This window comes from Mustelus asterias, chromosome 21 (assembly GCF_964213995.1).
Source record: "Mustelus asterias chromosome 21, sMusAst1.hap1.1, whole genome shotgun sequence".
Taxonomy (NCBI): domain Eukaryota; kingdom Metazoa; phylum Chordata; class Chondrichthyes; order Carcharhiniformes; family Triakidae; genus Mustelus; species Mustelus asterias.
Window position 1 is genome coordinate 13,253,886 of NC_135821.1, and position 27,337 is coordinate 13,281,222.

A 27,337-nucleotide genomic window follows, 5' to 3' on the forward strand; every position below is an offset into this window, starting at 1 on the left:
GTTGGGAGAGGATGGGTGGGTGGCAAGGGGGAGTGGGTAAGCTGGTTACTGCACTTCCCAAGCCAAGGTGCCAAGTGGAAGTGAGGGGGGGGTAACTCCTGAAGGGGTGTATTGAACAGCACTGGCAATGGAGACGTAAGGAGAGGTGTGGGGCGAGGGGGTGGCGGGGGGGGGGGGGGGGGGGAAGAGGATTCAGATCCCCTTCACCCACACCATCCTAATAAAAACTGAACTGTTTCCCAAGGGATAATAGGTGAGGAGGGGAGGCAATGGCATAGTGGTATTATCGCTAGACTATTTATCTAGAAACTCAGCTCATGTTCTGGGGACCTGGGTTCGAATCCCGCCACAGCAGCTGGTGGAATTCGAATTCTATAAAAATTATCTGGAATTAGGAATCTACTTAATTTGATGACCATGAAACATTGTCGGAAAGACACTAATTTCCCTTTAGAGAAGGAAATCTGCCGTCCTCACCTAGTCTGGCCGACATGGCTCAGTGGTTCCGGCCTCGGGTCACTGTCTGTGTGGAGTCTGCAAATTCTCCCCGTGTCTGCTTGGGTTTCCTCCGGGTGCTCCGGTTTCCTCCCACAGTCTGAAAGATGTGCATTGGCCATGCTAAATTCTCCCTCAGTGTACCCGAACAGGGGCCGGAGTGTGACAACTAGGGGATTTTCACAGTAACTCCATTGCAGTGTTAATGTAAGCCTACTTGTGACACTAATAAAATAAATTTTAAATGTGATTCCAGAGTCACAGCAATGTGGTTGACTCTCAACTGCCCTCCAAAGGCAACTAGGGATAGGCAATAAATCCTGGCCAGCCAGCGACGCCAATGTCCCATGAATGAATGAAAAGAAAAGGCAGGGCGGTCATTTTCAACAAGACTATAGGGCAAGAATCAGTGATTTCCCATGATGCACTGCAAGTGGGCACAGTGATTTCCCATGATGCACTGGGAGTGTGAACCAGTGATTTCCCATGATGCACTGGGAGTGTGAACCAGTGATTTCCCATGATGCACTGGGAGTCTGAACCAGTGATTTCCCATGATGCACCGGGAGTGTGAATTAATGATTTCCCATGATGCACTGGGAGTGTGAACCAGAGATTTCCCACGATGCACCGGGAGTGTGAACTAGTGATTTCCCATGATGCACCAGGAGTGTGAATTAATGATTTCCCATGATGCACTGGGAGTGTGAAACAGAGATTTCCCATGATGCACCAGGAGTGTGAACCAATGATTTCCCATGATGCACAGGAAGGGCGGAATTCTGCACTCCCGTGCATCATAGAACCATAGAACATAAAACCATAGAACATTACAGCACAGAAACAGGCCTTTTGGCCCTTCTTGGTTGTGCCAAACCATTTTTCTGCCTAATCCCACTGACCTGCACCTGGACGCCCCTCTCATCCATGTACCTGTCCAAGTTTTTCTTAAATGTTAAAAGTGAGTCCGCATTCACCACTTCATCTGGCAGCTCATTCCACACTCCCACCACTCTGTGTGAAGAAGCCACCCCTAATATTCCCTTTAAACTTTTCCCCCTTCACCCTTAACCCATGTCCTCTAGTTTTTTTTCCCCCTAGCCTCAGTGGAAAAAGCCTGCTTGCATTCACTCTGTCTATACCCATCATAATTTTATACACCTCTATCAAATCTCCCCTCATTCTTCTATGCTCCAGGGAATAAAATCCTAACCTATTCAGCCTTTCTCTGTAACTCAGTTTCTCAAATCCCGGCAACATTCTTGTAAACCTTCTCTGCACTCTTTCAACCTTATTAATATCCTTCCTGTAATTAGGTGACCAAAACTGCACACAATACTCTAAATTCGGCCTCACCAATGTCTTATACAACCTCACCATAACATTCCAACTCTCATACTCAATACTTTGATTCATAAAGGCCAATGTACCAAAAGCACTCTTTATGACCCTATCTACCTGTGACGCCACTTTTAGGGAATTATGTATCTGTATTCCCAGATCCCTCTGTTCTACTGCACTCTTCAGTGTCCTACCATTTACCTTGTATGTTCTACCTTGGTTTGTCCTTCCAAAGTGCAATACCTCACACTTGTCTGCATTAAACTCCATCTGCCATTTTTCAGCCCATTTTTCTAGCTGGTCCAAATCCCTCTGCAAGCTTTGAAAACCTTCCTCACTGTCCACTAAACCTCCAATCTTTGTATCATCAGCAAATTTGCTGATCCAATTTACCACATTATCATCCAGATCATTGATATAGATGACAAACAACAATGGACCCAGCAGTGATCCCTATGGCACATCACTAGTCACAGGCCTCCACTCAGAGAAGCAATCCTCCACTACCACTCTCTGGCTTCTTCCATTTATGTGGAGATGCAGTGGTACTGTTTTCTACGGTGTGGCCTTTGCTACCAAATAAACCTGTTGGACTTTAACCTGGTGTTGTTAAACTTCTTACTGTGTTTCTTCCATTGAGCCAATGTCTGATCCAATTTACTACCTCTCCATGTATACCTAGCGACTGAACCTTCCTAACTAACCTCCCATGCGGGACCTTGTCAAAGGCCTTACTGAAGTCCATGTAGACAACATCCACTGCCTTCCCTTCATCCACTTTCCTGGTAACCTCCTCGAAAAACTTTAATAGATTGGTTAAACATGACCTACCACGCACAAAGCCACGTTGACTCTCCCTAATAAGTCCCTGTCTATCCAAATATTTGTAGATCCTATCTCTTAGTACTCCTTCCAATAATTTACCTACCACTGACATCAAACTTACCGGCCTATAATTTCCCGCATTACTTTTTGAGTCTTTTTTAAACAACGGAACAACATGAGCTGTCCTCCAATCATCCGGCACCTCACCCGTGGATACCGACATTTTAAATATATCTGCCAGGGCCCCTGCAATTTCAACACTAGTCTCCTTCAAGGTCCAAGGGAATACACTGTCCGGTCCTGGGGATTTATCTACTCTGATTTGCCTCAAGACAGCAAGCACCTCCTCCCCTTTAATCTGTATAGGTTCCATGACCTCCCTACTTGTTTGCCTTATTTCCATAGACTCCATGCCAGTTTCCTTAGTAAATACGGATGCAAAAAACTCATTTAATATCTTCCCCATTTCTTTTGGTTCCATACATAGCCGACCACTCTGATCTTCAAGAGGACCAATTTTATCCCTTACTATCCTTTTGCTCTTAATATACCTGTAGAAGCTCTTAGGATTATCCTTCACCTTGTCTGCCAAAGCAACCTCATGTCTTCTTTTAGCCCTCCAGATTTCTTTCTTAAGTAGTTTCTTGCACTTTTTATACTCCTCAAGCATCTTATTTGCTCCCTGTCGCCTATACATGTCATACATCTCTCTCTTCTTCTTTATCAGAGTTCCAATATCCCTCGAGAACCAAGGTTCCTTATTCTTATTCACTTTGCCTTCAATCCTGACAGGAACATACAAACTCTGCACTCTCAAAATTTCTCCTTTGAAGGCCTCCCACTTACCAATCACATCCTTGCCAGAGAACAGCCTGTCCCAATCCACGCTTTTTAGATCCTTTCTCGTTTCTTCAAATTTGGCCTTTTTCCGGTTTAGAACCTCAACCCGAGGTCCAGATCTATCTTTATCCATGATCAAGTTGAAACTAATGGCGTTATGATCACTGGAACCAAAGTGTTCCCCTACACACTCTTCCATCACTCGTTTCCTAATAGGAGATCTAATATTGCTTCCTCTCTACTTGGTACCTCTATGTATTGATTTAGAAAATTTTCCTGAACACATTTTACAAACTCTAACCCGTCTAGACCTTTAACAGTATGGGAGTCCCAATCTATATGTGGAAAATTAAAATCCCCTACTATCACAACTTTATGTTTCCTGCAGTTGTCTGCTATCTCTCTGCAGATTTGCTCCTCCAATTCTCATGGGAAATCAGTGGTCCATCCATTTTGCCCAATTTCACAGTCTAATCTGTTCTAGTAGTAAAAGAAAGTTCTGCATTCTCACCTCAAGCTGCAGCTCCCGGCTCCTCATCACCGCCTCACTCTTCTCCTCGTTGAGTTCGGCATAACGCAGCGCCAGCAGGTAGTTCTCCTCCTTGATCTTGTTCAGCTCATTGTTGTAGAGATGGAACTCCTCCTTCAGCTTGCTATAGCGCTCCTGGAAGCTCCTCAGCTCCTGGTTGTGTTGGCCGAGTTGCTTGTAGCCCTCCTGCAGGGCCTCGCACTTGCCGTGCAGCTTATGGATCTCCATGTCCCTGTCCTTCAGCTGTTTCTGTAGCTTGACGGCCTCGTTCATTAGAAACTGCGTCAGTCCTTCGTAGCCCTCTTCCACTGCGAGGAGGACAGTCATGCGGGAGAGGAGAAGGAAGGATAGATTAATAACAACTTGATGGAACAAGGCCTCACAGCGCCAGGGATCTGGGTTCCATTCCAACCTTGGGTGCCTTTCTCTGTGAGTTTACACATTCTCCCTGTGTCCAAAGATGCGCAGGTTAGGTGGATTGGCCATGCTAAATTGGCCCTTTAGTGTCCAAAGATGCACAGGTTAGGTGGATTGGCCATGCTAAATTGTCCCTTAGTGTCCAAAGATGCACAGGTTAGGTGGATTGGCCATGCTAAATTGCCCCTTAGTGTCCAAAGATGTGCCAGTTTGGTGGATTGGCCATGCTAAGTTGCCTCTTAGTGTCCAAAGATGCGCAGGTTAGGTGGATTGGCCATGCTAAATTGTCCCTTAGTGTCCAAAGATGTGCCAGTTAGGTGGATTGGCCATGCTAAATTGTCCCTTAGTGTCCAAAGATGTGTAGGTTAGGTGGATTGGCCATGCTAAGTTGCCCCTTAGTGTCCAATGATGCGCAGGTTAGGTGGATTGGCCATGCTAAATTGCCCCTTCGTGTCCAAAGATGTGTAGATTAGGGGTGAATAACTATGGTGACTGTGCAAGGCAACCGGGATAGGGCGGAGGAGAAATTCTGGGCAAAACATCCCGTCAGAAAGTCAGTGCAAACATGGTGGACCCAATGGCTTCCTTCTGCACTGTAGGGATTGTATGAACAATAACAGCTGAAGGAAACCCTATCTCATCACTGCTATTGATATGAAAGCACAGATTAAGTGGTTTAATCTTGTAAAAGTTCCTTTCAGTCTCAAAGATAATAGTTGGTGTGGCTGATTAAAGCTTTAAATTAAAGATTATCACAAGACTGCAAGTTCTTGCGGCTATCTGGCAGCTGGCTCTCAATTCACCCAGAGGGTGGTGGGAGTCTGGAACTCGCTGCCTGAGAGGGTGGTAGAGGCGGGAACCCTCACAACATTTAAGAAGCATTTAGATGAGCGCTCGAAACACAATAAAAGGCTGGAAGATTAATAGGATGTTCCTGATTATAGAATCCCTACAGTGTGGCCCATCAGGTCTGCACAGAGTATCCTACCCAGGCTTCTCCCCCTAAACCCCACATGGCCAATCCCCCTAACCTGCACATCTTTGGAGTGAGGGAGGAAACTGGAGCACCCGGAGGAAACCCATGTAGACACGGGGAGAATATGCAGACTCCACACAGACAGTCATCCGAGGCCGGAATTGAACCCGGGTCTCTGACACCGTGAGGCAGCAGTGCTAACCACTGGGCAACCGTGCTGCCTACTTAGTGAGTGTGAGATCAGCCATGATCTTATTCAATGGCAGAACCGGCTCGAAGGCGAAATGGCCTAATCCTGTTCCTATTTCTTGTGGCCTTGTATCCTAATGACTACCGCCCGGTGGTTCCGACATCCATTATTGATTTTGTTGAGAATTGTCACTGTATCCCAATACATGACAATAATAAATCAAATCAAATCAAATCAAATCTTGGGATACTAGGGGGCAATTTACCATGGCCAATCCACCTAACCTACACAACTTTGGACACTAAGGGACAATTTAGCATGGCCAATCCACCTAACCTACACATCTTTGGACACTAAGGGGCAACTTATCATGGCCGATCCATCTAACGTTCACATCTTTGGACACAAAGGGGCAATTTATCTTGGCCAATCCACCTAACCTACACATTTGTGGACACTAAGGGACAATTTAGCATGGCCAATCCCCTGAACCTATACAACTTTGGACTCTGAGGGGTCACTTTAGCCTGGCCCATCCCTCTAAGCTGCACATCTTTGGCCATTAAGGGGCAATTTAGCATGGCCAATCCACCTAACCTGCACATCTTTGGACTGTGGGAGGAAACCGGAGCACCCGGAGGAAACCCACCCAGACATGGGGGAGAAGGTGCAGACTCCACACGGACAGTCACCCGAGGCCGGAATCGAACCCGGGTCCCTGGCGCTGCGAGACAGCAGCGTTCCACAACATCGGAAGCATTTATCAGACTTTGGAGAGGGAGTGCTCGGAGATCAGTGCTATTTTTATTTGAGTGCTTTGCAAGGAATTTTCTTCAGCCCCAAGAAGAAATCCCAGAATTCCAATCAAGAGCCTTGTTAGCCGCGCAGTCACTCCGGATCAATCTTTGCCAAGCTCCACTTCAGAATCGGTGCAGTGAATGGTTAATCCTACAAATCCTACCCTGGCAACCTACTACACCAACAACCTGGACATTATTTGCCAATAGGTATATTGTTCGCACTAGTTCCAGAAAACAAACCCTCTCCTCAGTGACTGATCCTTTTATTTGATGTCCCCAAGATCCGTGCCGGGACTTGCCGGGAAGGTTGCTGAGCCTCTGCAGCCTCAATCCCAGATCTCGGTTCGGGATCAGCGAGGCAGATTCGGTCTTGCCTCCGGGGAATCCCAGATCGCAGTGACACGGAATCAGTCAGAAGCAGCCTTTGAAGAAACCACCCACGAGCCCACTCACAAATAAAACGTTGGAAGCTCTGGCAACATTGCGAGCTTGGCACTCATCAACCAATTGCACTTCTGAATTTTGGTATCCATTTATCATTCGAGTTGTCAAGTCTCATCCATCTGCCGCCAACCACCCCACCTCCTCCTTTTGGCCCATTCTCCACTGCCTTTCCACAGCCAATCTTTTTATTTATTAGTGTCAGAAGTCGGTTTACATTAACACTGCAATGAAGTTACTGTGAAAATCCCCCCAGTCGCCACACTCCGGCGCCTGTTCGGGTACACTGAGGGAGAATTTAGCACGGCCAATGCACCTAACCAGCACGTCATTCGGATTGTGGGAAGAAACCGGAGCACCCGGAGGAAACCCACGCAGACATGGGGAGAACATGCAGACTCTGCAGATCCTGAGTGGGTCCATTATTCTATTATCCTGGTTGGGACCTGTTTGCGTTCACCACAGGCTTGTGGTTTTGCTTCACTTTATTTTGTACAATGAAGCACTGTTCCTTTACAGTGAGTCCTGGAGTTATTACAGACACTAAGAGGTAATTTAGCATGGCCAATCCACCTAACCTGCAGATCTTTGGACACTAAGGGGCAATTTAGCATGGCCAATCTACCTAACCTGCACATCTTTGGACACTAAGAGGTAATTTAGCATGGCCAATCCACCTAACCTGCAGATCTTTGGACACTAAGGGGCAATTTAGCATGGCCAATCTACCTAACCTGCACATCTTTGGACACTAAGAGGTAATTTAGCATGGCCAATCTACCTAACCTGCAGATCTTTGGACACTAAGAGGTAATTTAGCATGGCCAATCCACCTAACCTGCAGATCTTTGGACACTAAGGGGCAATTTAGCATGGCCAATCCACCCTAACCTGCACATCCTTGGACTGTGGGAGGAAACCCACGCAGACACAGGGAGAACATGCAGAATCCGCACAGACAGTGACCCGAGGCCGGAATCAAACCAGGGTCCCTGGCGCTGTGAGGCATCAGTGCTAACTGCTGTGCCATCCCGGTGTAGGGGCATTGTTCAGTCAGAATCTGAATTTATCTGCTTTACTAAATCATTCATGGACTGTGGACAATATTTATCACCCATTGCGCATTGCCCTTTTCAGTGGCCAATGGGGTAACCTCCCGGCTTGGGTCCCTGTGGGCAGCAGGGCGGCACGGTGGCACAGTGGTTAGCACTGCTGCTTCACAGCTCCAGGGTCCTGGGTTCGATTCCCGGCTTGGGTCACTGTCTGTGTGGAGTTTGCACATTCTCCCCGTGTCTGTGTGGGTTTCCTCCGGGTGCTCCGGTTTCCTCCCACAGTCCAAAGATGTGCGGGTTAGGTTAATTGGCCATGCTAAATTGTCCCTTAGTGTCCCGGGATGTGTAGGTTAGAGGGATTAGCGGGTAACATGTAGGGATAGGGCCTGGGTGGGATTGTGGTCGGTGCAGACTCGATGGGCCGAATGGCCTCTTTCTGAAGTGTACGGTTTCTATGATTCTGTGTGTGGAGTTCGCACGTTCTCCCCCGTGTCTGTGTGGGTTTCCTCTGGGTGCTCCGGTTTCCTCCCACAGTCCGAAAGATGCGCGGGTTAGGTGCATTGGCCGTGCTAAATTGCCCCTTAGTGTCAGGTAAATGCATGGGGTTAGAGGGATGGGTGGGATTGTGGTCGGTACAGACTCGATGGGCCGAATGGCCTCCTTCTGCACTGTAGGGATTCTATGATTCACCCCTTTACGTTGCATTTTTGCTTCTTTTGCTGATTATTTTAAATCCGTGCCTCTCTCTTTCTCGATCTTTCCACGGGTGGCAACAGTGGTAAGGATAGTGACTTGACTGCATTGTGTGTTGACCTGATAGAGCCTGCCGGAGGGGACAGGGGATACACTGGCAGGGCGACGGGGAACAGAGGAGACACTGGCATGACGTGCCCGCTGTGACTGTGCTGGAAGGGGCAGTGGTCACTCGCCCTGACGATCACCCTTTGGCGGGTCACTAACGGATGGAGATAGCTGTCCTGGAGATCCAGCGTATTCCGTGTTTCTCTTAATGGACACGCACCTCTGCATGAATTTACTAATCTCAGTGAAACTGTGGCGTGTCCCAGCGAGCGCTTCTGCTGGGATTCAGACGGGTCGGGACAGAGTTGGAATGCTTGTAATGCATTCCAACAACATCTCGACATGCACAGCTTAGTTCAAGGAATTCTGATGTTACAGCCTCTGCTCGAGCTGTCGGTAGTTTTCCTGAAGCAAATCTTCTTCAGGGGATTCTTCTTCCGATCTTCTACAGAGGATTCACAAAGGCCATTCGGCCCGACTGCATTATGTTGATATTTATGCTCCTCATCTCCAAACCCGTTTCCCCCCCCCCAAGCCCACCCCTGCCTCCCTCAACATATCCTTCTAGCCCTTCAAAACATTAGCTGCGTTTCTGGATTAATAGTCCAGCAATATTATCACTGTTAAGTAGAGCGGGCATGGTGGCACAGTGGTTAGCACTTATCCCCCAAGCGCCAGGGACCCGGGTTCGATTCCTGGCTTGGGTCACTGTCTGTGTGGAGTTTGCACGTTCTCCCCGTGTCTGCGTGGGTTTCCTCCGGATGCTCCAGTTTCCTCCCACAGTCCGGAAGACGTGCTGGTTAGGGTGCATTGGCCGTGCTAAATTCTCCCTCAGTGTACCCGAACAGGTGCCGGTGTGCGGGGACGAGGGGGATTTTCACAGTAACTTCATTGCAGTGTGAATGTAAGCCTACTTGTGACACTAATAAATAAACTTTAAAATGTTATACTCGCTGGAGATTAGAAGGATGAGGGGGGATCTGATCGAGCTGTATACAATTTTAAAAGGGACTGATAAAGTAAATGTAGACTAAATGTTTCCCCTTGTGGGGCAATCTCGAACAAGAGGTCACAGGGTATAGGTTGAGAGGCTGTAGATTTAAAACTGAGATGAGGAGGAACTACTTGGGCGGCACGGTAGCACAGTGGTTAGCACCGCTGCTTCACAGCTCCAGGGACCTGGGTTTGATTCCCGGCTTGGGTCACTGTCTGTATGGAGTTTGCACATTCTCCTCGTGTCTGCGTGGGTTTCCTCCGGGTGCTCCGCTTTCCTCCCACAGTCCAAAGATGTGCGGGTTAGGTTGATTGGCCATACTAAAATTGCCCCTTAGTGTCCTGGGTTGCGTAGATTAGAGGGATTAGTGGGTAAAATATGTAGGGATATTGGGGTAGGGCCTGGGTGGGATTGTGGTCGGTGCGGACTCGATGGGCCGAATGGCCTCTTTCTGTGCTGTAGGGTTTCTATGATTTCTCGCAGAGGGTGGTGAATTTGTGGAACTCGCTGCCCCATAGCCGGGTGGAGTCTGAATCATTGAATGGTTTCAAGGAGATAGATATATTTCTGATTTTAAAAAATGGGTTAAAGGGATATGGGGAACAGGTGGGGAGGTGGATTTGAGACCAGGGAGAGATCAGCCATGATCTGATTGAATGGCGGAACAGGCTCGAAGGGCTGAATGGCCTACTTCTGCTCCCAATTCCTATGTTCCTGTGTGTTGCTTCGAAAGGGTCCTGCATCGCAGGAGCAGACATGAAGCCCGGGTCCCGCCTCCCATCGCAGGTGAGTGTAAAAAATCCCGCGCTGCTATTTCAAGTGTAAATTTTTAAGTATATTTATTAGTGTCACAAGTAGGCTCACATTAACACTGCAATGAAGTTACTGTGAAAATCCCCCAAGTCGCCACACTCCGGCGCCTGTTCAGGAGAATTTAGCACGGCTAATGCACCCTAACCAGCACATCTTTCGGACTGTGGGAGGAAAACGGAGCACCCGGAGGAAACCCACGCAGACACGGGGAGAACGTGCAGACCCCGCACAGACGGTGACCCAAGCCGGGAATCGAACCCTCTGAAATAGCCAAGCAAGCCACTCAGTTTCAAGAGGCAACTAAGGATAGGCACTAAATGCCGACTCAGCCAGTGACGCCCACATCCTCCGAATGAATTAAAAACCAAAATATTCTCGATGGTCGCCCAGTGGTGTGGACGTTGGCTAAGGAGAGGAGAAGCATTGGCTTTGATGGCCGGCACATTTGAATAGTTCGCCAACACTAATCTCCAAGGCTTACATGTGAAGGGCAGAATTGGGGGCCTTTACCCACCAGGGTGGAGGGAGGCTTGGCAAACTACTCAGTTGCATCAGCATCTCAAGAAGGCAGCTCTCTACCACCTTCTCAAGGGTAACTAGGGATGGGCAATAAATGCTGACCCAGCCAGCGATGCCCATGTCCCCACGACTGAATAAAAAAAGATGAAGGAGAAGTGAATTGATAGATTTAAAAAGAAAGGCAAGATGGAATGGGGTTCGAGCGGGGCATCGAGTGGGTGTGTGAATGCAGCTAGGGTGACATGACTAAGGGGTTCCAAATTGCTTGGTGCAAATACTGCGATCTATAGTCTGACTCTGGAAGGCTTATTATTTTCTGCTTGGGTGTGAATAGATACAGGAAATGTTTCAACAGAAAGCTAAGTATGCTTTGAGAGTTCAGAATTTAACCCTTTGCCCATCTCCAAGTCTGCATTGTTGGAGTGTACAAAATACTGGAATCAGTTGCTGGGAAAAGGGCGGCACGGTGGCACAGTGGTTAGCACTGCTGCCTCACAGCGCCAGGGACCCGGGTTCGATTCCAGCCTCGGGTGACTGTCTGGATGGAGTTTGCATCTTCTCCCTGTGTCAGCGTGAATTTCGTCTGGGTGCCCCGGTTTCCTCCCACCCTCCAAAGATGTGTAGGTTAGGTGGATTGGCCCTGCTAAATTTCCCCTCAGTGTCCAAAGATGTGTAGGTTAGGTGGATTGGCCATGCTAAATTTCCCCTTAGTGTCCAAAGATGTGCAGGTTAGGTGGATTGGCCATGCTAAATTGCCCCTTAGTGTCCAAAGATGTGCAGGTTAGGTGGATTAGCCATGCTAAATTGCCCCTTAGTGTCCAAAGATGTGTGGGTTAGGTGGATTGGCCATGCTAAATTGCCCCTTAGTGTCCAAAGATGTGCAGGTTAGGTGGATTGGCCATGCTAAATTGCCCCTTAGTATCGTCCAAAGATGTGCAGGTTAGGTGGATTGGCCATGCTAAATTGCCCCTTGGGGTCGGGGGGATTGGTGGGGTAAAATCATGGGGTTACGGGGATGGGGCCTGGGTGGGGTTGTTATCGGTGCAGGCTCAATGGGCCGAATGGCCTCCTTCTGCACTGTAGGGATCCTATGATCAACAGCCAGGGAGTGTTGTATATATCCTAAATAATTCAGGTTGCTCCCTCAAAGGCTCTTTGCGAGAGGCAACTGTACACAAACTTACCACTATGTTTCCGACATTACAACAGTAACCACAAATCAAAGATTACTTCCTTGTGCTTTGAGGCATCCTGTGGTCTTGTGGGAACACGAATCTTTGTTTCAGTTTTCTTTGATGAAATAATTAATTCTGAAATAATGGGTCAATGGGCTTGGCACATCGGCGGGGGGTTTGGAGGGGGGCGGGGAGCGTGTGGAGGGGATGGCGCTTGCGTTACAGAGCCAAGGCACTTAAATCGATTAAGATATTGATCACTCGAATGGCCGGCTCGTGGGGCTGAATGGCCTCATCCCATTCCTACATGTCTATGATCCTACTAGCACATGCGTCCATTGGGATCTCATTTGCCATGAACTGTAAGATGTTAAGTTGTTCCCACCTACAAGTAACATCTGTGATGTCCAATTCGAGAAGCATAGCCCATCAACGCCTCTACCTTCTCAGGAGGCTAAAGAAATTCGGCATGTCCACTACGACTCTCACCAATTTTTACAGATGCACCATGGAAAGCATTCTTTCTGGATGTATCACAGCTTGGTATGGCTCCTGCTCTGCCCAAGACCACAAGAAACTACGAAGTTTCATGAACGTAGCCCAGTCCATCACGCAAACCAGCCTTTCATCACTGACTCCGTCTAGACTTCCCACTGCCTCGGAAGAGCAGCCAGCATAATCAAGGACCCCACACCCCCCGGACATTCTCTCTTCCGCCTTCTTCCGTCTGGAGTAAGATACAAAAGTCTGAGGTCACGTACCAACCGACTCAAGAACAGCTTCTTCCCTGCTGCCATCAGACTTTTGAATGGACCTACCTTACATTAAGCTGATCTTTCTCTACACCCTGGCTATGGCTGTAACACAACATTCTGCACCCGCTACTTTCCTTCTCCCCTGTGTACTCTATGAACGGTATGTTTTGTCTGTATAGCGAGCAGGAAACAATACTTTTCACTGCATCCCAATACAGGTGACAATAATAAATCAAATCAAATGAAAATAAAATCATGGGAAAGACCATAAGATCATGAGATCTCGGAGCAAAGTTTGGCCATTCGGCCCACTGCGTCTGCTCTGCCACTCAATCATGGCTGATAATTTCTCAACCCCATTCTCCCGCCTTTTCCCTAAAATCTTTGATCCCCTTACCAATCAAGAACCTATCTATCTCTGTCTTAAATACACTCAATGACCCGGCCTCCTCTGTGGCAGTGAATTCCACAGATTCACCACCCTCTGGCTGAAGAAATTCCTCCTCATCTCGGTTCTAAAGGGTCGTCCCTTTACTCTGAGGCTGTGGCCCCTCGGATCCCAGTCTCTCCGACTAATGGAAACATCTTCCCCACGTCCGCTCTATCCAGGCCTTTCAGTATTCTGTAAGTTTCAGTGACATTCCTCCCCTCATCCTTCTAAACTCCACTGCGTACAGATGGCATAAATGGTACAGAAAGGCCTACCAGCTAATATGTTCCATTGCTTTTCATGAACCTGTGGAATTTTCTACCACAGAAGACCGTGGAAGTCCAAGTCACTGAATATATTTAAGAAGGAAATAGATTTCTAGACACAAAGTGTCAAGGGGTGTGGGGAGAGTGCAGGAGTGTGGTGTTGAGATAGAGGATCAGTCATGATCTTGTTGAATGAGGGCGGCACAGTGGCAGTGGTTAGCACTGCTGCCTCACAGAGCCAGGGACCCGGGTTCGATTCCCGGCTTGGGTCACCATCTGTGTGGAGTTCTCCCCGTGTCTGCGTGGGTTTCCTCCGGGTGCTCCAGTTTCCTCCCACAGTCCAAAGATATGTAGGTTAGGTTGACTGGCCAAGGCAAATTGCCCGTAGTGTTAGGGGGGCTAGCAGGGTAAATACATAGGGTTAAGGGGATTGGGCCCGAGTAGGATTGTGTTCGGTGCAGAATCGATGGGCCGAATGGCCTTCTTCTGTACTATAGGGATTCTATGATATTCTATGATACCTCTCCTAATTTGATAAACTTCTATGAGGTCGCCCCTCAGACTCCGTCTTTCCAGGGAGAACAGTTTATCCAATCTCTCCTCATAGCTTATACCCTCCATACTAGGCAACATCCTGGTAAACCTTTTCTGTACTCTCTCCAAAGCCTCCACATCCTTCTGGTAGTGTGGTGACCAGAATTGGACACAGCATTCCAAATGTGGCCTAGCCAACTTTTTATATAACTGTGACATAATTTACCAACTTTTACACTCGATGCCCCATTCGATGAAGGCAAGCATGCCATATGCCTTCTTCACCACCTTTTCCACCTGCCACTTTTAAGGATGTCTGGACTACTCCCAGATCTCTCTGTGTGTCTATGCTCCTATGTTCTTATGTACAATAATTCGAGGGTTTGGATGTTTTTGTCCACGGTGCCAGTTGACCCGAGTTCGAGGGCAACAATGTGATCTTATTGAAATATGTAAGACCCGAAGGGGACTTGATAGGGGGAGATACCTTGAAAAGGTGTGGCACTCTTTGGTTTGTCCCTGGGGGAAATTAAGGAAACGTCAAGATCCTGTAAAGGAAACTCTTTGGTGGAAATAATCGTAGAACAAGGTGCGTACGGTTGGGATTTTTTGGGGTGCAAAGTTTAAGGGTTTCCGAAAAGTAGTGTTGTTAGCAGAATAAAAGGGCGCCAATACTTTAGACTCTGGCCTGAAAAACAGGAGGAGTCAGACTCCAGGGAGGTCGCCCTCCTGTGTCCGAACCCAGAGAATATTCCGGTTCTTTAAGGGACTTGGTGGTACTTGTGCACGAACCACAGAAGGCTAGCAACAGGTAATCGGGAAGGCGAATGCAACATTGGCCCTTATTTCAAGGGGGTTGGAGTGGAAGAGTCAGGAAGTCTTGCTGCAACTGTTCAGGGTACTGGTGAATCCACATCTGGAGCACTCTGAGCAGTTTTGGTGCCCTGAGTTAAGGAAAGTTATTATCTCATTGGAGAAAGTACAGAGAAGGAAGATCCCCGGGGTGGTGGGATTGTTTTATGAGGAAAGGTTAAACAGGTTGGGACTTGGCTCATTGGAATTTAGAAGAGAGGTGATCTCATTAAATTGGTAGAGGGATTGAGTTTCGGAGCCATGAGGTCATGTTGCAGCTGTACAAATGGAGTTTAATGTTGAAAAGTGTGAGGTGATTCACTTTGGAAGGAGTAACAGGAATACAGAGTACTGTGCTAATGGTAAGATACTTGGTAGTGTGGATGAACAGAGAGATCTCGGTGTCCATGTGCATAGATCCCTGAAAGTTGGCACCCAGGTTGATAGGGTTGTTAAGAAGGCGTATGGTGTGTTAGCTTTTATTGGTAGAGGGATTGAGTTTTGGAGCCATTAGGTCATGTTGCAGCTGTACAAAACTCTGGTGCGGCCGCATTTGAAGTATTGCGTACAGTTCTGGTCGCCGCATTATAGGAAGGATGTGGAAGCATTGGAAGGGGTGCAGGGGAGATTTACCGGGATGTTGCCTGGTATGGTGGGAAGGTCTTATGAGGAAAGACTGAGGGACTTGAGGCTGTTTTCGTTAGAGAGAAGGTTAAGAGGTGACTTAATAAAGGCATATAAGATGATCAGAGGATTAGATAGGGTGGACAGTGAGAGTCTTTTTCCTCAGATGGTGATAGCTAGCACAAGGGGACATAGTTTTAAATTGAGGGGTGATAGATATAGGACAGATGTCAGAGGTAGGTTCTTTACTCAGAGAGTAGTAAGGGCGTGGAATGCCCTGCCTGCAGCAGTAGTGGACTCGCCAATATTAAGGGCATTTAAATGGTTATTGGATAAACATATGGATGATATTGGAATAGTGTAGGTTAGATGGGCTTTAGATTGGTTTCACTGGTCGGCGCAACATCGAGGGCCGAAGGGCCTGTACTGCATTGTAATGTTCTATGTTCTATGAAACACATGGGATCCTCAGGGAGCTTGACAGGGTAAATGCTGAGAGGATGTTTCCCCTCATGGGAGAGTCTGGAACCAGAGGACTAGTCTCAGAATAAAGGGGCGCCAAGTTAAGATTGAGATGCAGAGGAATTTCTTCTCTCAGAGAGTTGAGTCTTTGGAACTCCTTGCCAGAGAGAACTGTGGGGGTAGAGTCCTTATGTTTATTTAAGGCTGAGATGGATAGATTGTTGATTAGTAAAAGGGAATCAAGGGTTCCGGGGAAAGGGCAGGAAAGTGAGGAATGTCGAATGAGCCATGATCCCATTGAATGTTGGAGCAGGCTTGAGGGGTCGAACGGCCTACTCCTGGTTCTATTTCTTGTGATCTTAACGGAGATTAATCTGATCTGGATTAAATTTGGCTCCAGTGAAATGAACTCAAAATGACAGAGTTCAACATTCAATTCCAATGTTAACTAATCATGTGAGCCCAGTAAACTCCATTAGGGTCCTGGACCAGAACCCCAATTTACAATAGAGAGCCAGACTAGATCCCAACACATTTTTATTTTTGGCATAAATATGTGAGGAGAGGGTACCTCGCTCCAGGATTGATTCCACTGACAAAGTAGGGATCTCTTATCGTAAAACTAACTTTATTTAATATTATCGTTTAAAGATGACTATAACAAATGAAGCAGTCTAACCATTAACAGTTGAACATGATTTAAAATTGAAGGAAATAACTTTATTTTTGAGCGTATTATTATTTCAGTTCCAAATAAGCCTCATTCCATAGATCAAAATGATCTTCAAATAAATACAGTTCGCAAACTTGGGCATATTTGGTATAAATTGTGTTAACAGTCTTGAAGCTTTCGTGAAGCAAGATTTTGAGGCGAAAGATTGCGTTCTCAGGAATAGCCTGTACATACTGCTGACTTCAGCAGAGCGCTAACAGCAATTCCAATGCTAAAAAACTGCTAAAGCTTCTTTCTCTCTGCTACCAACTCTGCACCTTAACCACATCATCACATGACCCTGTCAACCCAGGTATAATAACTCCAGGAGTTGGCTGTGAAGGGACCGTGCTTTTACTGCACAGAAAGGAAATAAACAATAACCACAAACCTGTGGTGAATACAACAGGTCCCAACCGGGACTTATATGATAACAGACCCACTCATGGTCTTGCTTTATATAGGACTCTGTATGGGAGCTCCACCTGGTTGACTAATTACCAGTCCCCAGGGAGCCCAACAAGCCCAACTGGGAGGTCAATTCCTCCATGCATATTATGGGTATTATCACACCTGGGAATCTTTGTTGTAAACAGAAATCCACGAGCTCTAACAAAGTAACAAACTCCTGGCTGAAGTGAGGAATTAACTTGTTTGTGCAACCCTTGTGTTAAATGTTTTCCAGGCACACCGACTGCCTGTAGAATAAAGCCGGAATTTTAACCATTCTCTCGAAACATTAAAACAAAAACCCAACACATGTAGCAACTGCCTACTATCATCACAATTCTGATGTGGACCTCGATGCCTGAATTAACCCTTAAGCTTTGAAATTCAGTCGCCTGTCAGTTCATTGATCAGCTGACAATCCAATGGCTGATGTGCATTTATGAAAAGACTTTGTCATATAAACAGCTGGTTACTCACCGATCAACACCGAGCAACATCTGGTTGGCTCTTTGCCCGTTATTAACTTGTAGAGTTCAACGTAGTAAAGTTCCAGGCTCTCCAGGAAGGCCTCGTATCCACGCTTACCCCGTGTACGCAAGATATCCAGAAGGCGACCTGCGGACAGGGAGGATTGCCGTTAAGGCGACGGGAGAGTCAGGACGACAATTGCAGCAGATCATAGAGTCAGAGAATCCCCACAGTACAGAAAGAGGCCATTCGGCCCATCGAGTCTGTACCAACTACAATCCCACCAAGGCCATATTCCCGTAACCCCACACATTTACCCTGCTAATCCCCCTGACATTAAGGGGCAATTTAGCATGGCCAATCCACCCTAACCTGCAGATCTTTGGACACTAAGGGGCAATTTAGCATGGCCAATCCACCTAACCTGCACATCTTTGGACACTAAGGGGCAATTTAGCATGGCCAATCCACCTAGCATGCACATCTTTGGACACTAAGGGACAATTTTGCATGGCCAATCCACCTAACCTGCACACCTTTAGAACTAAGAGACAATTTAGCATGGCCAAGTCACCTAACCGGCACATCTTGGGAGTGTGGAAGGAAACCGGAGCATTCGGAGGAAACCCACGCAGACACGGGAAGAAAATGCAAACTCCACACAGACAGTGACCCAAGGCCAGAATTGAACCTAAGTCTCTGGCGCCGTGAGGCAGCAGTGCTAACCATTGTGCCACCGTGTCGCCCAGATTTCCGGTGCCAAGCTGGTGGATCCCAAATACAGGTTCCATTAATGGCCTCAGTACTCAAAGGACTGTTGAGGCAATAGCAATGAGGCAGGACGTCCAATCCCATCCAGGGGAGGCGATGGCCTAATGATTTTATCGGCAGACTATTAATCCAGAAATCAGCTAATGTTCTGGGGACCCGGGTTCGAATCCCGCCACGGCAAATAATGGACTTTCTTTTAAAAATCTGGGATTAAGAATCTACTGATGACCATGAAACCATTGTCGGTTGTCAGAAAAACCCATCTGGTTCACTAATGTCCTTTAGGGAAGGAAATCTGCCGTCCTTACCCGGTCTGGCCTACATGTGACCCCAGAGCCACAGCAATGTGGTTGACTCTCAACTGCCCTCCAAGGGTAACTGGGGATGGGCAATAAATGCTGGCCAGCCAGCGACACCCATGTCCCAAGACTGAATAAAAACAAACACCAGCTGAAATGTAAATGTGTGGGCCCTGATCATGTGCGTGTGTGTGCGTGTATGTATGTGCGTGTATATGCGTTTATGCATGTATGTGTGTCTGTTTGTGTGCACGTTTGTGTGTGAGTGTGTGTGTGTGTGGCTGTGCATGTGTGTGTGTGTGTGGCTGTGCATGTGTGTGTGTGCGTGTGTGGCTGTGCGTGTGTGGCTGTGTGTGTGTGTGTGTGTGTGTGTGCGTGCGCGTGTATGTGTATGAATGTGGGCAGAGTTTGAGGATGGCAGAACGGACAGAGTACACTCGGGCGGCACGGGGGCACAGTGGTTAGCACTGCTGCCCCACAGCATCAGAGACCCGGTTTCAATTCCAGCCTCGGGTCACTGTCTGCGCGGAGTCTGCACGTTCTCCCCGTGTCTGCGTGGGTTTCCTCCGGGTGTTCCTCTCATACTCAGGTTAGGTGGATTGGCCATGCTAAATTGCCTCTTAGTGTCCAAACATATGCAAGTTAGGTGGATTGGCTATGATAAATTGCCCCTCGTGTTCAAAGGTGTGCAGATTCGGAGGAATAGCCATGCTAAATTGCCCCTTAGCATCTCGAGATGTGTATGTAGGTCATGGGGATTAGTGGGGTAAATATGTGGGGTTACAGGGATAGGGCCTGATTAAGATACTCCATCAGAGGGTCAGTGCAGACTTGATGGGTCGACTGGCTTCCTTCTGCACTGTAGGGATTCTGTGATTCTATGTGCATGGGCAGGGGAGTGATGGACAGAGTGTTAATGGGGTAGTATTGTTAAGATACACAGTGAAGAGCATTGTTTAATTAAATACTTGGAGCACATATGAGGAGAGACCGCTGAGGCACAGTGGGAGAGCGGGGAATAGCAGGAAGCAGGGGAATAGGTGGAATGCTACATTCTGTAAATAAACCTTTCATCAAAGAAAGAGTATAGTGTCCAGCTTCATACTACACCAACTAGCTTGGGGCTTGATTAACATAGAAGGTGTGCTTTTGGCCATGGGGTGTGCGGAGAGGGTATGGTCAATTGTTATGCCCATTGGTATGATGGTGGATATGGACAGAGGCTGCGTTTATTCTGTTTTAAAGTTTATTTATTAGTGTCACAAGTCGGCTTACATTAACACTGCAATGAAGTTACTGTGAAAATCCCCCAGTCACCACACTCCGACGCCTGTTCGGGTACACTGAGGGAGAATTTAGCATGGCCAATGCACCTAACCAGCACGCCTTTCGGACTGTGGGAGGAAACCGGAGCACCCGGAGGAAACCCACGCAGACACGGGGAGAATGTGCAGACTCCACACAGACAGTGACCCGAGCCGGGAATTGAACCCAGGTCCCTGGCGCTGTGGGGCAACAGCGCTAACCACTGTGCCCCCGTGCCACCCACTTGTGCACGAAACACAGATGGTTAGCACGCAGGAACAGCGGGTAATCGGGAAAGCTAATGGAATGTTGGCCCTTATTTCAAGGGGGCTGGAGTATAAGTGTTGGGAAGTCTTGCTGCAATTGTACAAGATACTGGTGAGGCCACATCTGGAGCACTGGGAGCAGTCTTGGTCCCTTATTTAAGGAAAGATATTATTTGATTGGAGGCAGTTCAGAGAAGGTTCACTCGGATGATCCCCATGTGGAGTGGTTGTCTTATGAGGAAAGGTTAAACAGGTTGGGACCCGACTCACTGGAATCTGGAAGAATGAGAGGTGATCTCATTGAAACGCGTGGGATTCTTCAGGTGCTTGACAGGGTAAATGCTGAGAGGATGTTTCCCCTCATGGGAGAGTCTTGGAGCAGACGGCACAGTCTCAGAATAAAGTGGTGCCAATTTAAGACTGAGATGAGGAGGAATTTCTTCTCAGAGGGTTGAGAGTCTTGGAACTCCTTACCAGATATAGATAGGCTGGAAATTTGGGCAAAGAAATGGCAGATGGAGTTCAATCCTGACAAATGCGAAGTGATGCATTTTGGTAGAACTAATGTAGGGAGGAGCTGTACGATAAATGGCAGAACCATAAAGGGTGTAGATACGCAGAGGGACCTGGGTGTGCAAGTCCACAGATCCTTGAAGGTGACGTCACAGGTGGAGAAGGTGGTGAAGAAGGCATATGGCATGCTTGCCTTTATAGGACGGATAGAGTATAAAAGTTGGGGTCTGATGTTGCAGATGTATAGAACGTTGGTTCGGCCGCATTTGGAATACTGCGTCCAGTTCTGGTCGCCACACTACCAGAAGGAGGTGGAGGCTTTGGAGAGAGTACAGAGGAGGTTTACCAGGAAGTTGCCTGGTATGGAGGGGCTTAGTTATGAGGAGAGATTGGGTAAACTGGGGTTGTTCTCCCTGGAAAGACGGAGGATGAGGGGAGACTTAATAGAGGTGTATAAAATTATGAAAGGCATAGATAGGGTGAACGGTGGGAAGCTTTTCCCCAGGTCGGTGGTGACGTTCACGAGGGGTCATAGGTTCAAGGTGAAGGGGGGGGAGGTTTAACACAGATATCAGAAGGACGTATTTTACACAGAGGGTGGTGGGGGCCTGGAATGCGCTGCCAGGCAAGGTGGTGGAGGCGGACACACTGGGAACGTTTAAGACTTATCTAGATAGCCACATGAATGGAGTGGGAATGGAGGGATACAAAAGAATGGTCTAGTTTGGACCAGGGAGCGGCACGGGCTTGGAGGGCCGAAGGGCCTGTTCCTGTGCTGTATTGTTCTTTGTTCTTGTTCACAGAGAGCTTTGGAGGGCAGAGCCTTGTGTATATTTAAGGTTGAGATACATAGAGTTTTGATCAGTAAGGGAATCAAGGGTTACGGGGAAAGGGCAGGAAAGTGGACGTGAGGAATCAGCGATGATCCTATTGAATGGCGGAGCAGGCTCGAGGGGTCGAACGGCCTACCTCTGCTCCTAGTTCTTATGCTTTTTCCCTCTGGGCACTATCATACCCCTATCCCTCACCCCGTCCGCCCAATAATTCAACAATCACCTGTGACAGAAACGCAGTGCCAGCTGGCATCGGAAAATGCGCCTGATGGATGGGGGAAAGTACCGAGGGAGAGAGACAGAAGCGACAGGGTTTGAGGGGTACGGTTAAGGAGAAGAAGGTGGGCAAAGGAGTAGCAAGCCGACTGGGTGTGAGAACTTGGAGGAATAATGGCGGAGAGATCCTCAGCTGACTGAGGAGAGACGGTGGGGAAAAGTGATCGAGAGCGTTTGATCTGTTCCTAGTTCCAAGGGTTGGGAAATGGCCATCTTAAAGTGGGATGCTCCGAAGATTGCCCTCAGTACATAGAATTACAGAATAACAGCATTGTTCCGAGGCAGAAGGAGGCCATTCGGCCCATCGTGACTGCACCAGCTCTCCAAATGAGCATGACTTAGTGTCCATTCCCCTGCCTTTTCCCGTACCCCCCGCGCATTGTTTCTATTCAAATAATCATCCAATGCCCTCCAGAATGCCTCAATTGAACCTGCCTCCACCACACTCCCAGGCAGAACGTTCCAGACCCCAACAAATCACTGCGTGAAAAAGTTTTTCCTCACATCACATTTTTTTCTTTTGCAAATCACTTTCAATCTGTGTCCTCCCGTTCTCGATCCTTTTACGAGTGGTAACAGTTTCTCCCTCTCTACTCTGTCCAGCTCCCTCACGATTTTGAACATCTCAATCAAATCTCCTCTTAGACTTCTTCTCCCCGAGGAGAACAGTCCCAATCTCTCCAATCTACCCTCAATCCACTAGGCAATGGCCTAGTGGTATTATCGCTAGACTATTGATCCAGAAACTCAGCTAATGTTCTGGGGACCCGGGTTCGAATCCCGCCACAGCAGATCGTGGAATTTGAATTCAATCATAGAATAGAATAGAATCCCTACAGAAAGAGGCCATTCGGCCCATCGAGACTGCACCGACCACAATCCCAGCCAGGCCCTACCCCCATATCCCTACACATTTACCCACTAATCCCTCTAACCTACACATCTCAGGACACTAAGGGCAATTTTAGCAAGGCCAATCAACCTAACCTGCACATCTTTGGACTGTGGGAGGAAACCGGAGTACCCGGAGGAAACCCACGCAGACACGAGGAGAATGTGCAAACTCCACACAGACAGTGACCCAATCCTGGAATCGAACCCAGGTCCCTGGAGCTGTGAAGCAGCAGTGCTAACCACTGTGCTACCGTGCCGCCCTCAAATCATAAAAAAAATCTGGAATTAAGAATCTACTGATGACCATGAAACCATTGTCGATTGTCGGAAAAACACATCTGGTTCACTCATGCCCCTTTAGGGAAGGAAATCTGCCGTCCTTACCCGGTCTGGCCTACATGTGACTCCAGAGCCACAGCAATGTGGTTGACTCTCCACTGCCCTTGGGCAACGAGGGATGGGCAATAAATGCTGGCCCAGCCAGCGATGCCCATGTCCCACAAATGAATAAAAAAAACACCTGAAGTTTCTCATCCCTGAAACCATTCTTGTAAACCTCTTCTGCACTCTCTCCGATGCGTTCATCCTTCCTGTGGTGTGGCGCCCAGAATTGTGCACAATATTCCAGCTGAGGTCTAACTAGTGTCTTGTATAAGTTCAGCATAACCTCCTTGCTCTGGTACTCTATGCCCCTATTAATAAATCCCAGGATACTGTATGCTTTATTAAGAGTCATAGAATCATACAGTGCAGAAGGAGGCCATTCAGCCCATCGAGTCTGCATGAACCACAATCCCATCCAGACCCTATTCCCATAACCCCATGCAATTACCCTAGCTAGTCCCCCTGACACTAAGGGACAATTTAGCATGGCCAATCTACCTAACCTGCACATCTTTGGACTGCGGGAGGAAACCGGAGCACCCGGAGGAAACCCACGCAGACACGGGGAGAACGTGCAAACTCCGCACAGACAGTGACCCGAGGCCGGAATTGAACCAGGGTCCCTGGCCCTGTGAGGCAGCAGTGCTCATCACTGTGCCACCGTGCTGCCCTACTCTTCTCTCTCCATCTGTCCTGCCACCTTCAATGGTCCAGGCACGCTTATACCCAGCTCCCTCGGCTCCTGCACCCCCTTAAGAATTTTACTCCTTATTTTGTCTCTCTCCATGTTCTTCCCACCAAAATGCCTCACCTCAAACTGCCCTCCCGCACTGAACTCCATCTGCCACCTGTCTGCCCACTCCACCCAGTGCAACCAAAGTCATTGACTGAGGCAACAGGAGACAACTTTTGAGAGAAAGAGAGTTAAGATGGCTGACTTGCACGAGCCCTCCTGGAGATCAGGAGGTGGGATCGCAGGATCTCATCTTCATCCTCCTCATCGATGACCTTGCACTGTCGGAGGTAGGCCGTCAGCTTGCTGGGGTTGATGGATCTCGTAAGAATGAGGCGTTTGCTCTCAAGCTCCTCCCAGAGCTGATCCTGATCGGAATCCTCCTTCTCCTCCTGGCTCTGACCGTTCTCGCACTCCATTGTCCTCCTCACAACTGGAAAAGAACAGTTTCGGTTACAGACTTTACAGAATGACAGATGTATTTGCCAACAGCAACTCGCATTTCGAATCATAGAATCATCAAATCCCTACAGTGCAGAAAGAGGCCATTTGGACCATCGAGTCTGCACCAACCACAATCCCACCCAGGTCCCATCCCCACAACCCCATATAATTACCCTGCTAATCCCCCTGACACCAGGGGGAATTTAGCATGGCCAATCCACCTAACCTACACATCGTTGGACACTAAGGGACAATTTAGCATGACCAACCCACCTAACCTGTAGATCTTTGGAAACTAGTAGACAATTTAGCATGGTCAATTCACCTAACCTACACATTTGGACACTAAGGGGCAGCATGGTGGCACAGTGGTTAGCACTGCTGCTTCACAGTGCCAGGGATCCAGGTTCAATTCCGGCCTTGGGTTACTGTCTGTGTGGAGTTTTCACATTCTCCCCGTGTCTGCGTGGGTTTCCCCCGGGTGCTCCGGTTTCCTCCCACACTCCAAAGATGTGAGGGTTAGGTTGATTGGCCATGCTAAATTGCCCCTTAGTGTCAGGGAAGTTAGGAGGGTAAATATATGGAGTTAGGACCTGGGTGGGATTGTTGTCGGTGTAGGCTAAATGGACCAAATGGCCTCCTTCTGTACTGTAGATTCTATTCTATGAATTTAGCATGGCCAATCCACCTAACTTGCATATCTTTGGACACTAAGCAACAATTTATCATGGCCAATCCACCTACCCTACACACCTTTGGACACTAAAGGGCAATTTAGCATGGCCAATCCACCTAACTGCACATCTTCGGACACTAAGGAGCAATTTGGCATGGCCAATCCACGTAACCTACATATCTTTGGACACTAAAGTACAATTTAACATGGCCTATCCACCTAATCTGCACATCTTCGGACACTAAGGGGCAATTTAGCATGGCCAATCCACCTATCCTACACATCTTTGGACACCAAGGGGCAATTTAGCATGGCCAATCCGCCTAACCTACACATCTTCGGACACTAAGGGGCAATTTAGCATGGCCAATCCACCTAACCTACACATCTTTGGACACTAAGGGCAATTTAGCATGGCCAATCCATTTAATCAGCACATCTTTGGACTGTGGGAGGAAACTGGAGCAACCAGATTGTTTTAGAGATTTGGTAGAGAAAGATTATGGGAGGATTTAACAGTGAGGATGAACGTTTTAACCTTTGTGTGTTTGAGGGATGGGAGGCCAGTGTATTTGTCTGATGATGGGGATGATGTAAAGTTAGTCCAACACGGGATGGGGAAAATGGAGATGTCGGAGAGTGGAATTGAGAGAGGAGAGAAAGGAGATACTGGGAAATCAAATTTTGAGGTGTAGAGAGCATGGATATAATCTCCAGTCAGAGAGCTGAGGGACGAGGGACATGGTGGTACAGTGGTAATATCACAGGACTAGTAATCCAGAGACCTTTGGGGAGATGTGGGTTCAAGTCCCACCATGACAATTCAATAATAAAATCTGGAATTGTAAAGCTGGTCTCAGTGATGGTGGTCATGAAACCTGCAATGGCTGGCACAGTGGTTAGCGCCGCTGCCTCACAGCGCCAGGGGCCCGGGTTCGATTCCCACCAGGCAGCAACTGTTCTTTGTTTTCAAATGAAACTGTTTTCCCCTGCGAGCTTAGCTCCTCCCATTAACCTCCTGACTCTGTCCCTGTCAATCAACCTAAACAAAACTCACATCGAACAAAGAAAATTCCAGCACAGGAACAGGCCCTTCGGCCCTCCAAGCCTGCACCAACCGTGCTGCCCGACTGAACGAAAACCCCCTACCCTTCCGGGGACCATATCCCTCCATTCCCATCCTATTTATGTATTTGTTGAGACGCCCCTTAAAAGTCACTATCGTATCTGCTTCCATTACCTACCCTGGCAGCGAGTTCCAGGCACCCATCACCCTCTGTGTAAAAAACTTGCCTCATACATCTCCTTTAAAACTTGCCCCACGCACCTTAAACCTTTTGCCCCCTAGTAATTGACTCTTGCACCCTGAGAAAAAGCTTCTGACTATCCACTCTGCCAGTCATAGTCTTGTAGACTTCTATAGGGTCGCCCCCTCAACCTCCGTCATTCCAGTGAGAACAAACCAAGTTTCTCCAACCTCTCCTCATAGCTAATGCCCTCCAGGATGTTGCCTGGTATGGAGGACATGAGGAGAGGTTGGAGAAACTTGGTTTGTTCTCGTGGAATGATGGAAGTTGAGGGGGCGACCTGATAGAAGTCTACAAGATTGTGAGGGGCATGGACAGAGTGGATAGTCAGAAGCTTTTTCCCCAGGGTGGAAGAGTCAATTACTAGGGAGCACAGGTTTAGGGTGACATGACTCTGCACACCTCGTCTTGAATCCCAGGAGCACCCGAATGAACAAAACATGCGTCAACCCTACAAGGTAACACATTCCTGGATAAAACCAGTTATTATCCTCCATTCTCAGCATTTTGGCTGCATATTTTCCCAGAATAATCGACTCTTGTTACAACACACTGCCTCTTAAAGCAGCCCCACCTTAAACGTAAAATGCAGCAAAATAGCACAGTATCATCACGTATGGAACAATTGACTTAAAAACTCATCTGGTTCACTCGGGGTAGCACGGTGGCACAGTGGTTAGCACTGCTGCCTCACAGCGCCAGGGACCTGGGATCGATTGCCAGCCTGTCTGTGTGGAGTTTGTACATTCTCCCCGTGTCTGCGTAACCCTATGTATTTACCCTAATAATCCCCCTGACACTAAGGGACAATTTAGCATGGCCAATCAACTGAACTCACACATCTTTGGACTGTGGGAGGAAACTGGAGCACCCGG

The 27,337-nt window shown here is 48.0% G+C and overlaps 1 protein-coding gene across 1 annotated transcript in view; it reads right to left on the minus strand.

The window, feature by feature from the left end:
- Positions 1-27,337, minus strand: part of LOC144509511 (caspase recruitment domain-containing protein 11-like) — a 103,355-nt gene that overhangs the window by 58,231 nt on the left and 17,787 nt on the right. Inside the window, exons 2-4 of the mRNA XM_078238416.1 lie at positions 24,241-24,468; positions 17,771-17,908; positions 4,013-4,338 (exon numbers count right to left, since the gene is read on the minus strand). Of these exons, the coding sequence (XP_078094542.1) occupies positions 4,013-4,338; positions 17,771-17,908; positions 24,241-24,468 (692 nt within the window). The remainder of the gene's footprint in view (positions 1-4,012; positions 4,339-17,770; positions 17,909-24,240; positions 24,469-27,337) is intronic.